We start from the raw sequence: 12,707 nt of genomic DNA on the forward strand, positions 1-12,707 counted from the left end.
CAGGGTTCAGGGAAGAGGGACAAATGTTAGTCTGGCTGGTCTTCATTATGCATTATTATTGTTTTAACTTGTCCTATATCAATGCAGCATGAGTGATTTTACCTGTATGAACAGACAAGCTTCTCTCTTTATCTCGGTACATGTGGCAATGATAAACCAATTCCAATTCCAATAGCACCCTGAACACTGCAATGTGGAGCATTCCTGTTCAGGTAGGGTAAAGTGTATTTTAGTAACAGCATTAAATTATCCCAGTGGAAACGGCTGGTTTCATTGAGATCTGCTATTTTAAATGAGTACCAGACTCGTCATTTGTCAAGTGTCACAATGTGGAGGGGCGAGGGTGCTGGAGGAGGACCCAAATGCAGGACACAAGCTCGTTTTGTAAGGTTAACTAAATAGAGTTTATTACTATTTACAAGGAGAACCGTGACGCAAGGGTAGAACAGAGAGAAATCAAGGAGAGCAAAGAGGAAGTGGGAATAGGCGTAATGGATGAGAACTCAGGCCTGGGACTAGGCTGGAACTCAGGGTCTGTGGGCTAGGACTTGGAGCTTGGGGATCAGAGCCAGGACTCGGAACATGGACCTTGGACGTGATAAGTGGAACACTAGAGCCAGGACTTGATACTTGGAACACCAAACACAGAGCCAGGACCTGTCCTTGGGAACAGGACGTAGGGCCAGGGCTTTACACAGAGCCAGGACCCCTCCTTGGGGACAGGACGTAGGGCCGGGGCTTTACACAGAGCCAGGACCCCTCCTTGGGGACAGGACATAGGGCCGGGGCTTTACATAGAGTCAGGACCCCTCCTTGGGGACAGGACGTAGGGCCGGGGCTTTACACAGAGCCAGGACCCCTCCTTGGGGACAGGACATAGGGCCAGGGCTTTACATAGAGTCAGGACCCCTCCTTGGGGACAGGACGTAGGGCCGGGGCTTTACACAGAGTCAGGACCCCTCCTTGGGGACAGGACGTAGGGCCGGGGCTTTACACAGAGCAAGGACCCCTCCTTGGGGACAGGACGTAGGGCCGGGGCTTTACACAGAGCCAGGACCCCTCCTTGGGGACAGGACGTAGGGCCGGGGCTTTACATAGAGTCAGGACCCCTCCTTGGGGACAGGACGTAGGGCCGGGGCTTTACATAGAGTCAGGACCCCTCCTTGGGGACAGGACGTAGGGCCGGGGCTTTACATAGAGTCAGGACCCCTCCTTGGGGACAGGACATAGGGCCGGGGCTTTACATAGAGTCAGGACCCCTCCTTGGGGACAGGACATAGGGCCGGGGCTTTACATAGAGTCAGGACCCCTCCTTGGGGACAGGACGTAGGGCCAGGGCTTTACACAGAGCCAGGACCCCTCCTTGGGGACAGGACATAGGGCCGGGGCTTTACATAGAGTCAGGACCCCTCCTTGGGGACAGGACGTAGGGCCGGGGCTTTACACAGAGTCAGGACCCCTCCTTGGGGACAGGACGTAGGGCCGGGGCTTTACACAGAGCCAGGACCCCTCCTTGGGGACAGGACATAGGGCCGGGGCTTTACACAGAGCCAGGACCCCTCCTTGGGGACAGGACGTAGGGCCGGGGCTTTACATAGAGTCAGGACCCCTCCTTGGGGACAGGACGTAGGGCCGGTGCTTTACATAGAGTCAGGACCCCTCCTTGGGGACAGGACATAGGGCCGGGGCTTTACACAGAGTCAGGACCCCTCCTTGGGGACAGGACGTAGGGCCGGGGCTTTACACAGAGTCAGGACCCCTCCTTGGGGACAGGACGTAGGGCCGGGGCTTTACACAGAGCCAGGACCCCTCCTTGGGGACAGGACATAGGGCCGGGACTCATACATGGAACACAAATGACAGTCCACTCGAGTAGCGGCAAACGGCCTGCATACTGAGCTGGATACGAGACCACACAACAACGGACGGTACTATAACTGGGCCCAAGTTTGTTGCAAGCAGCGGGAGCTCTTGACTTACCCGGGCGGGTTAACCTTACCCGGACCCACTCTGGCAAGGGAAGTCGGCTTGCTGACATTTGTTTCGGGAGGACACTTGGCTTGCTCCAGAAAGAAACTTAGTTGGCTCCGGCTTAATGACTTTGGCTCGCACTGGCTTCGGTGACTTCATTAACGCTCCAGAACGCTCTTGCCCTGAACAGCTGAAGCTGGAGACTTATAAACTGCCGGTTCAGTCAAGAGTAAATTGCCTTTAATCACCAAACCCGAGGGACACGGAAAAACAGGGAATTAAAGGGAAACAAGGAGTCAACGGTCCGGATCGTAACCAACTAGGTAAATTTAAAGGGAACCCAATCTGGACCATGACATCGAGAGAGTGAAACTAATGTCTCTCCACTGTGCACCTATAGACATTTGTCAAAGTCTTAGATGGCATGCCAAATCTGCACTAGCTTCTAAGAAAGTAGAGGCACTTTCATGCTGGTCACAGGACGGATCCTGGGAAGTGATAACACCAAGGAATCATGCTGAGGACTGGTTGATGCAGCTTTGGATTCCTTGTCCTGCAGTCAGTAATCAGCTCCTTGGTTTTGCAGATGCTGACTGAGAGATTGTTGTTGTGGCACCACTCAGTCAGAACCTAACCGATTTAAACAATCAGATAGAAGTCCTACTCAGGGCAGTTAATAATCTGCAGCTATATTGTGGTATCTACATCAAATTTAACCTGTGCAACAATGCAGATGTCATGAACAGCCTCAGTGACCGTCATTTCGGAGTTAATGAGAGATGGGGAACTCCTGATGTGAATTGGTCTTCGTGATGTGAAGAGAGTACCACGTTCAGCATGGGCCACTTGTGCTTCGGCTCACAGGTGAAGAGTGGATGTGAAGAGAGTACCACGTTCAGCATGGGCCACTTGTGCTTCGGCTCACAGGTGAAGAGTGGATGTGAAGAGAGTACCACGTTCAGCATGGGCCACTTGTGCTTCGGCTCACAGGTGAAGAGTGGATGTGAAGAGAGTACCACGTTCAGCATGGGCCACTTGTGCTTCGGCTCACAGGTGAAGAGTGGATGTGAAGAGAGTACCACGTTCAGCATGGGCCACTTGTGCTTAGGCTCACAGGTGAAGAGTGGATGTTTGCGAGATGTTCAGGAGTGTAGCTGGTGCCTGGTGGAATCAGTGGCGGGGGCTGAATGGGTCATTTTATGATTTATCGGTAGCCAGCATTGCTTGAGGCAACACGGTTCAAAGTTCAGAATCAGAACCAGGTTTGTTGACTTTGCGACAGCAGTACAATGCAATACAGAATAATAGAAAAAGCTGAAACACAGTGAAGTACATATACTGTATATTAAATAGTTAAATAAATAGTGTAAAAATAGAAGTAAAAAAACTAGTGAGGTAGTGTTCATGGGTTCAATGACCATTCAGAATTCAGAGGGCAGAGGGGAAGAAGCTGTTCCTGAATCACTGAGTGTGTGCCTTCAGGCTTCTGTACTACCTTCCTGATAGTAACAGTGAGAACAAGGCATGCCCTGGGTGCTGGAGGTCCTTTATAAAGGACGCCGCCTTTTTGAGATATCACTCCTTGAAGATGTCCTGGATACCACAGAGGCTAGTGCCCATGATGGAGCTGACTACATTTACAATTCGTTGTAACTTAAATTACTTCAAAAACGGTTACTTCAAAGTAAATTTTTTATGAAAGCACACATATGCCACCATATTGAAATTCATTTCCTTGCAGGCATTTGCAGTAGGACAAAGAAATATGATACAATCGATGAAAAACTACATTCAAAAAAAGCCTGACAGCCATTGGGCAAAAGAAAACACACCATGCAGATATGAAAATAATAATAAATGAATAAATCTGAGAATATGGTTGTGCAGCAATTATTCTTGGTGGGTAACAGGTTCTTGGCATATTTTAAAACCTCGCCATTATTTTTAGCGGACAGCATTAATTAATTCACACCTGCATGAAAACAAGGCGGAGCCTGGAGCAGCCGTGCATAAGTTTGAAAAGCAGCACATTTATCTGCTTGGTGTTGGACTGCATGGTATCTTAGGTGAAGGATAGAGTGTGTGTTCTTTCATAATGATTTATTTAAAGAAGGCCTCGCCATCTTTTTTAAGTTGGGCGGGGAGCGCGGAAGGATAGGATGGCGCTGTGAGGCAATGCTTCTACTTGCTGGCCCTCAGCGTCCCTGTGATTGAAACAAGTAAACTCTGTGAGCCAATTGGTTTGAAATAAGGGAAATAAGCTTGCTTTTTTTTCCTTTGGGAGTGGGAGCTCACTGCAATTCTTATACGATGATGTGCTTTCTACTTAGGTTGGGATTGACTTCACAGCGTCCAATGGAAACCCTCGAGACGCCAGCTCTCTGCATTACATTAACTCCATGGAATCAAATGAATACCTTGCTGCTATCTGGGCAGTGGGACAGATCATCCAGGATTATGACTCGTGAGTTCACCACGTCTTTGCTGTTAGTAGGGAAAGCGGGTTGAAAGGGTTTGAAAGCTCAGTAAGTTTAACACATGCGTTAGTCAATTCTGGAGAGCCTTTTTCCAACTGTAATAATAGCTCTTATCAAGGCAGAGTATTGGAGCAATTCCTATTCACTCCATTAAAGCCAAGCTTAACACCAGAAAAGCAGCCTAATTCAGGCATAAAATGCTTTTCAATTATGTGGTTTGCAATACTTAGTACATGGAATACAGTCAATCCACTCATTGATTCACCTAATGACTAATGTTCAGCGCCAGTCACTTTAGCAGAATTAATGTACTTGGAAGAGATTTTGATTTTTTGCTTCCTCTGTTCCAGGTCTTTTAAACTGCTGTTCTGAGTTTATAGATTAAAGCACTGAGAAAATGAAATTCTTCCCACCAGTAACTGTGCGAGTGACAGCGAGTTCCTCTCCCTACCTTTTCAGAGCATTAATGGCAGGGGGACAGTTTTACTGCCAGTAAGCAAAACTTTTTTCCAGGTCTGGACGGGCGTGATTTCAATAATTCCAGCGACGTTCAGTAATCTTTTGCTCATGGGATGATGGCTTAATTATTGGTGGCTTTTCATTTACATGAACATAGCGACAGGGGCAAACTACTTCATTAGATACACCTGTTCACCTCATTAATGCAAATATCTAATCAGCCAATCACGTGGCAGCAACTCAGTGCATAAATGCATGCAGACATGGGCAAGAGGTTCAGTTGTTGTTCAGACCAAACATCGGAATGGGAAAAAAATATGCTCTAGGTGACTTTGACCATGGAATGATTGTTGGTGCCAATTGAGGTGGTTTGAGTATCTCAGAAACTGCTGATCTCCTGAGATTTTGACGCACAGCAGTCTCTAGAGTTTACAGAGAATGGTGTGAAAAACAAAACTAAAAAATCCACTGAGCAAAAACACCTTGTTAATAAGAGATATCAAAGGAGAATGGCCGGACCGGTTCCAGCTGACAGGAGGGTGACAGTAACTCAAATAACCACGTGTTACAACATGGAATGCAGAAGAGTATCTCTGAATGCATAACACGGCGAGCCCTGAAGTGGATATGAAAACCATGTGCACTCAGACACCATGTTATTGGGTATAGGTGGTGCCTAGCAAAGTGGCCACTGAGAAGATTTGGATCTGGGTCATAGACAGCCACTTGGTTTGACCATGTCATCTCTGTGGTTTCATGTGTTTGTCCCCATTTGTTTTTGGATTGTGCTTATCAGTGGCTGTGCCCTCATTTACCGACTCTCCCAAATGGCAGTGGCATTTTGCAATTAACCACATCTGTCTGTCTGAAGTCGCATATGTTTCAGACCAGACAAGGGCAGCTGACTTCTGTGTCTCCTTTACAACAACTTGGTATGATGGTCACCATAATTAAATTTTATACTTCTCCATCATTTCCAGATGGATTTACTAGGAATTGTGCCCCCACCCCCCACAGCCACAGAGCAGATGCAAATGCTAAGTTGGTAACTTAATCAGTATACATCATAACCTTTCTATCCCCAAGCCTACCTAACCTGTTTAAAAATCTATAAAATGAGCAGCCTTTCCAGTGTTTGCCTCATGCAGAACAGACTGTTTTCCTAATTGACAAAGGATGGAAGTTAGTGATGATTCTGGCATTCATTATACAAGAGTTTCTGTCTGATATTTGATATAGTACAGTGTCTCAAAGTGTTTCATAAGTGCTTAACACCCAAATGAGAAGTTAGAACAAGGACTGCAGTGACTCAGGAAGGCAGCTCATCACCAGCTTTACTGAAAGGTCGTCTGTAGGTATTCTTTGCATCGACAGGCCCATGAGATTTGCGGTACTTTGTGGGTGGGCAATAAATTCTTATTTCCCTTCAAGCTATCTCTGCTGCGCTGCTGAGAGAAGTTCTATTACAGCGATGACAGATTAACGGAAATATCCAAGCTAATAACATCTTCTAAGATCCAAACTAAATTGCACTGAGGTGCAAGTCAGGAGACAGATTTTGGAAAGCTGCAAAAATAACAGGGCTGTTGCCATGGGTGACTTCAGCTTCCCTAATATTGGCTGGTATCTCCTCAGTGCAAAAAGTTTAGATGGGGCGGATAATGTTAGATGCATCCTGGACATGTAGTGGAATATTTTGCTATCATCCCATGAATTTTCTATGTTGCTAAACCTTAGTTTACAGTGATCATAAGCAGTCCCTGGTGTATCGGCGTCCACCTCTGGCAGCTCATTTTCTGTGTTAAAAAATCCTAACTCTGATATCCACACTGCACCCCTTCCTCCAATCACTTTAAACGATGCCCTCTTATATTAGCTATTTCTACCAAGTACCGCATCCTATCAACGTCCCCTTGTAACCTACGATAATCTTCATCCACAACAGCAACCCCTCGCAAAGCCATATTGACTATTCCTAATCAGACTACACTTCTCCAAACGCTTGTAAGTCCTGTTTCTAAGAATCTTCTCCAGTAGTTTTCCCACCACTGACCTAAGACTCACTGATCCATAATTCTCCAGATTACCCCTCTTACCTTTCTTCAACAAGAGTTTACCACCCTCACTGCTCCAGTGGCCAGTGAGGACAAAAAGTTAGGTGCAGCACTCTCTTCCCTTGCTTCCTGCGGTAAGCTGGAGCATGTCCCCTCTGACCCCGGAGACCTACCTATCCAGAACCTCCTCTTCCTTAACGTCAAGGTCTCGCTCAATGGTGAATAGTGAAGCAAAGTAATCGTAAAGGAGCTCCCCTACCTTCTCTGACTCCAGGCATGTTTCGTCTTTCATCCCTGTTTTGATCTACCCTCACTCTGGCCATCCTCCTGTTCTTCAAGTACGTACAGTAGGTGTGTGGAACGAGCTGCCAGGGGTGGACGCAGATATGCTAGGGGCAGTTAAAAGGCTTAGATGGGCTGCTAGCTGAAAGAAAACTGGAGAAGTATGTGAGAAGGAAGGATTGGATTGATCATAGACACAACATCGTGGGCCAAAAGGTCTATGCTGTACTGTGCTGTTCTATGTTATAAGTGTGAATTTTCCATTTGTTCTATCAAATAATTAACATAATATTACTCATAATAATTGAATCTGTGGTAATAAGATCATAAGATTTTACATATACCCACAAACAAAATCACTGCTTCTGATCACCATAAACTGTAAGGTTTAGCAACATGGAAAATTCAGTGGATGATAATGGGAATATGTTGCTACGTGCTTTGAACGGTGTAGTCCACTTCCTATACAAGGCCACTTTTGGATCTCCTGGACTGAATCTGAATTCAAATGCACTCGGTGGCAACTTGATTAGATACAGGAGACACCTTATAAAGTGGCCACTGATTATATTCCTTGTGCTCACGGTCTGCTGCTGTCACCCATGCACTTCAAAGTTCAACATTTTGTGCATTCAGAAATGCTCTTCTACACACCACTGGTGTAACACATGGTTATTTGACTTACTGTCACCTTCCTGTCAGCTTGTGCCAGTCTGGCTATTCTCCCCTGACCTATCTCATTAACAAGGTGTTGTTGCCCACAGAACTGCTGTTCAATGATTTCTTTTTGTTTCTCACACCATCCTCTATAACCTCTAGAGACTGCTGTGCATGAAAATCCTAGGAGATCTGCAGTTTCTGAGATAGTCAATCCTCCCCGTTTGGCACCAATAGTCATTCCATGGTCCAAGTCACTTAGATCACATTTCTTCCCCATTCTGATATTTGGTCTAAGCAAGAACTGAACCTCTTGACCATGTCTTTTATGCATTGAGTTGCTGCCACATGATTGGCTGATTAGATATTTGCATTAATGAGCAAGTGTACCTAATAAAGTGGCCACAGGGTGTATGACAAGCTTGTCCATGGTTAATTGGTTGGATTGGAAGGCAAAGTGGCTTCTGCACAGCTGTCCTGTTGCGCTAATCCTAAACGATAACCTGTTCTATAAGTCCTCCAGTTCTGTATGCTGTTATCTACCATGTTTTATTTTGCTGTTAGCTTGTACTAAAGGCTACCAAGCTGATTGATCTGCCTTACTGAAGTCCGATGAAAGGTGATTATTTTTAGCAGTCGTCAGAATGAGTTGAAAAGTGTGTTGAGTATAATTGGAAGCTTTTCCAATTACTGAATAGTTTTTCCTGCAGATTGATAATCATTAGTTTTATTTGTCGTTTCTAACGTGTGACAGAATTTTTTTGTATTTGACAGCGTGATCCATAGTAGTAGGAAGAGATATCCCAAAGCCTTCATTTATATTAATTGCTGGTGGTCTACAGTACTGAGTTTGATTAGAACAGATATTTTTTGAAAATCATTTTTCAGAATGCGGTTATTTCTGGAAAGAAGCAGTCATTGCATTTCCTATGTAAATTTAGTCAGAGTGGTATGTGTGGAGGGTGACTCGAAGATGATAATGTTCACACAATATTGCTGGTCTTGAAGATGTCAGAGTTAAGACATTCTAATGAAGTAACCATGGTGAATCATAGCGGTGCATTCAGTATATAGCGCATTTCACCAACATAGTGCGCTAGCGATGTCACAATGGAGTTTATTGTTACATTCACAAGCAAATGCGTGCATTGCTGCAGCTTCACAGGCAGAAATTCTCCATTTACATGAAAAAACTATTAGAAACATCTATTAGAACAAAAAAGTAAAGTTCATTTTAATGTAAAGTAGTCAAAGAGTACATGATGTTGCTAAACTGTAGTGATTATGGTTTTGCCAGTTGATTCTAGAATCAAATTCTTAAAGGTAGGTTGATATTCTTGACCTGCTGGTGAGGGACTTCAGGTTTCTGTACTTTCTGCCTGCCGTGACATGGCCCAGACGGTGGAGATCTTTCATGATAGATACCGCCTTCTTAAGGCAATACCTCTTGTAGATAGATACTACCAAACACTATGAGTTGTGTGAAGTAACATCAAACAATCTAGATGAAAGGCACTATTCTAAAGGGTGGGGATGAACAAAGGCACTTGGGTATACATGTACATCAAACCATGAAAAGGAGCAGCAAACACAAAATACTGGAGGAAATCAGCAGGTCAGGCAGCATCTGTGGAGAGCAATAAAGGGCTGATGTTTTGGGCTGAGTCCTTTCATAGATGCTTCCAAACCTGCTGAGTTGCTTTCTGCTTCCATTCCTCCAACTTTCCCGTTAATTTTTGTTGTATTATATGCTGTCTTTGGCTTCCCTTGTTAGCCATGGTTACCTCATCCTCTCTTTAGAATACTACTTAATCTTTGGGATGTATCTGTCTTTGAATTGCCCCCGGAAACTCCAGCCATTGCTGCTCTGCCATCAGCCCTGCTGGAGGTTCCAATGAACTTCTGCTAGCTCCTATCTAGTGGTGTGTGGCCAAGTGGTTAAGGCTTTGGGCTAGCAATCTGAAGGTTGTTAGTTGAAGCCTCAGCCGAAGCAGCATGTGTGTCCTTGAGTAAGGCACTTAACCATACACTGCTCCTGCACATTTATAGCCCAGCATTTGGTGCAGTATGGACTAGACAAGACAGGCCTCTGTAATTTCCTTTTCTCCACCGTAATACTGATACATCTGACTTTATCTTCTGTCTCTCAAACTGCAGGGTGAATTATATCATATTATGACCACTCTCTCCTAAAGATTCCTTTACCTTAAGCTCCTTAATTCCTGGTTCATTATACAACACCCAATCCACCAATCCAGAATTGCCTTGCTCCAACACGAGCTGCTCTAAAAAGCATCTCGTAGGGATTCTACAGATTTCCCCTCTTGGGATCCAGCACCAACCTAATTTTCCCAATCTACCTGCATATTGAAATCCCCCATGACTTATTGTAACATTACATTTTTCACATGCCTTTTCTACCTCCATCATAATTTGTATCCCACATTCTGGCTACTGTTTGGAGGCCTGTATACAAATCCTATCAGGGTCTTTTTACCTTTTCAGTTCCTTAACTCTACCAACAAGGATTCTGCACATTTCGAGCCCATGTCACCTCTTTCTAAGGGTTTGATTTTATATCTTTTAAGCAAAAGAGCCACCTCCTCCCTCCCCCACCGACCATCCTGTCTTTTTGCTACAATGTGTGTCCTTGGATGTTAACTCCAACTATGATCTTCTTTCAGCCACGACTCGGTGATGCCCACAACATCATCCCTGCTAGTTTCTGCCAGCACTACAAAATCATCTGCCTTATTCCATATACTGAGTGCATTCAAATATAACACCTTCAGCCCTGCATTCATCACCCTTTCTAGATTTTGCTCCCATGTTATACTTCAACCCATCCCACTGGCTGCACTTTTGTCCTATCATCTGTTTCCTTCCTCCCAGATTCACTACACACTGCATCTACTTGTATACCAACGGCCCCATCCTCAGCACTATCACTCCGGTTCCCATCCCCCTGCCAAACTAGTTTAAACCATCACCAACAATTCTAGCAAATCTGTGCCCGCAAGAATATCGGCCCACCTCAGCTTCAGGTGTAGGCCTTTGTTTTTGTACAGGTCATAACTATCTCAGAAGAAATCCCAATGATCCAGAAATCTGAAGCCTTGGCCCATGTACAAATTCCTCAGCCACACATTCATCTGCTAAATTATCCAATTCTTACCCTTGCTGGTCCATGGCATAGGCAGTAATCCAGGGATTACTACCCTGAAGGTCCTGCTTTTCAGCTTCTGACCTAACTCTCTATATTCTCTCTTCAGTACCTCCTCTCTTTTTCTACCTATGTCATTGGCTATCAATGTGCACCAGGACTTCTGGCTGCTCACCCACCCCCTTTAGAATGCTGTGGACCTGATTCGAGACATCCCTGACTCTAGTAGCTGGAAAGCAAAATGCCATCCGTATGCCATTTTCACGCCCACAGAATCTCCTGCCATGGTCCCCTAACCATGGAATCCCCTCTCACTACTACGCTCTTTCTCCCTCCTTCCCTTCAGAGCCGCAGAGCTAGACTCAGTGCCAGAGACTTGGTCACTGTGGCTTTTCCCGATGAGTAGTTCCCCCGCCCCAACAGTATCCTAGGCATTATACTTAGTGGGGGGAATGGCCACAGGGTGCTCTGCACTGGCTTTATATTCCCTTTCCCTCTCCTGACAGTTCCCAGATGACTACTTCCTACATCTTAGCTCCTATCTATCATGCCCTCATTCTCCCGTCTGAGCTGAAGGTCATCGGCCTGCAGCTCCAGTTCCTTGACACGATCTCTAAGGAGCTGCTCTTCGTGCTGATGTATTTATCAGGGAGGCTGGAGGTCCCCAAGTGTCCCAATGTCTCACACAAAGAACGTACCGCTAACTCTGGACTGGAACGTACCACTAATTCTTTCTCATTCCCTGCTAAAACATTGCTTACATTGTTTACATTTACATTTATATTTATATTTACATTTACATCATTTATTATTATATTGTAACTTGCCCTTTACTATGTCTATTGTCTTGTTTATTAATTATTGTACTGTCTTGCACTGTTTTGTGCACTTTATATAGTCCTGTGCAGGTCTGTAGTCTAGTGCAGTTTTTATGTTGTTTCACATAGTCTAGTGTAGTTTTGTGTTGTTTCACGTAGTCTAGTGTAGTTTTTTGTCGTTTCACGTAGTCTAGTGTAGTTTTGTGTTGTTTCAGGTAGTCTAGTGTAGTTTTGTGTTGTTTCACGTAGTCTAGTGTAGTTTTTTGTTGTTTCACGTAGTCTAGTGTAGTTTTTTGTCGTTTCAGGTAGTCTAGTGTAGTTTTTTGTCGTTTCAGGTAGTCTAGTGTAGTTTTGTGTTGTTTCATGTAGCACTAGGGTCCTGGAGAAAAGTTGTTTCATTTTTACTGTGGACTGTACCAGCAGTTTATGGTTGAAATGACAATAAAAGCGACTTGACTTGACTTAACTCAGTCACGGTGCAGTAGCTGTACACTAATAGACAAAGAAAGAGAGGAGAAAAGCTCACTTGGAACCTCTAGATGTGCTTGCCCAAGCCTGCTGAACCAAAGCCTCCCATTCTAAGACTGGCCCATTCTAACAGTGGCTTACACCTCCCTTCCTTTTATTGACCTAAATAAAACTCACTCCTGACAAGATTTGTTCTTTTCAAATGGCTCCTGCCCTGCACTGTTGTATCCCACCCACTCATTACATCAAATTATGACTCACTGCCAATGAGCTTGTAAGCATATTTCAACAGAGTAAATGAAGGGAAGCTAAATCCATCAGCAGAGGGTTCAGGGACCAGAACACTTTGATCTGAGGA

General features: G+C 44.9%; 1 protein-coding gene across 3 annotated transcripts in view; it reads left to right on the plus strand.

The window, feature by feature from the left end:
• cpne2 (copine II) overlaps window positions 1–12,707 on the plus strand; it is a 251,142-nt gene that overhangs the window by 141,295 nt on the left and 97,140 nt on the right. For all 3 annotated transcript variants that reach the window (XM_059992684.1, XM_059992683.1, XM_059992685.1), the window contains one exon: window positions 4,302–4,435. In XM_059992684.1, coding sequence (XP_059848667.1) covers window positions 4,302–4,435 — 134 coding nt within the window. The remainder of the gene's footprint in view (window positions 1–4,301; window positions 4,436–12,707) is intronic.

Source organism: Hypanus sabinus, chromosome 17 (assembly GCF_030144855.1).
Source record: "Hypanus sabinus isolate sHypSab1 chromosome 17, sHypSab1.hap1, whole genome shotgun sequence".
Lineage (NCBI taxonomy): Eukaryota > Metazoa > Chordata > Chondrichthyes > Myliobatiformes > Dasyatidae > Hypanus > Hypanus sabinus.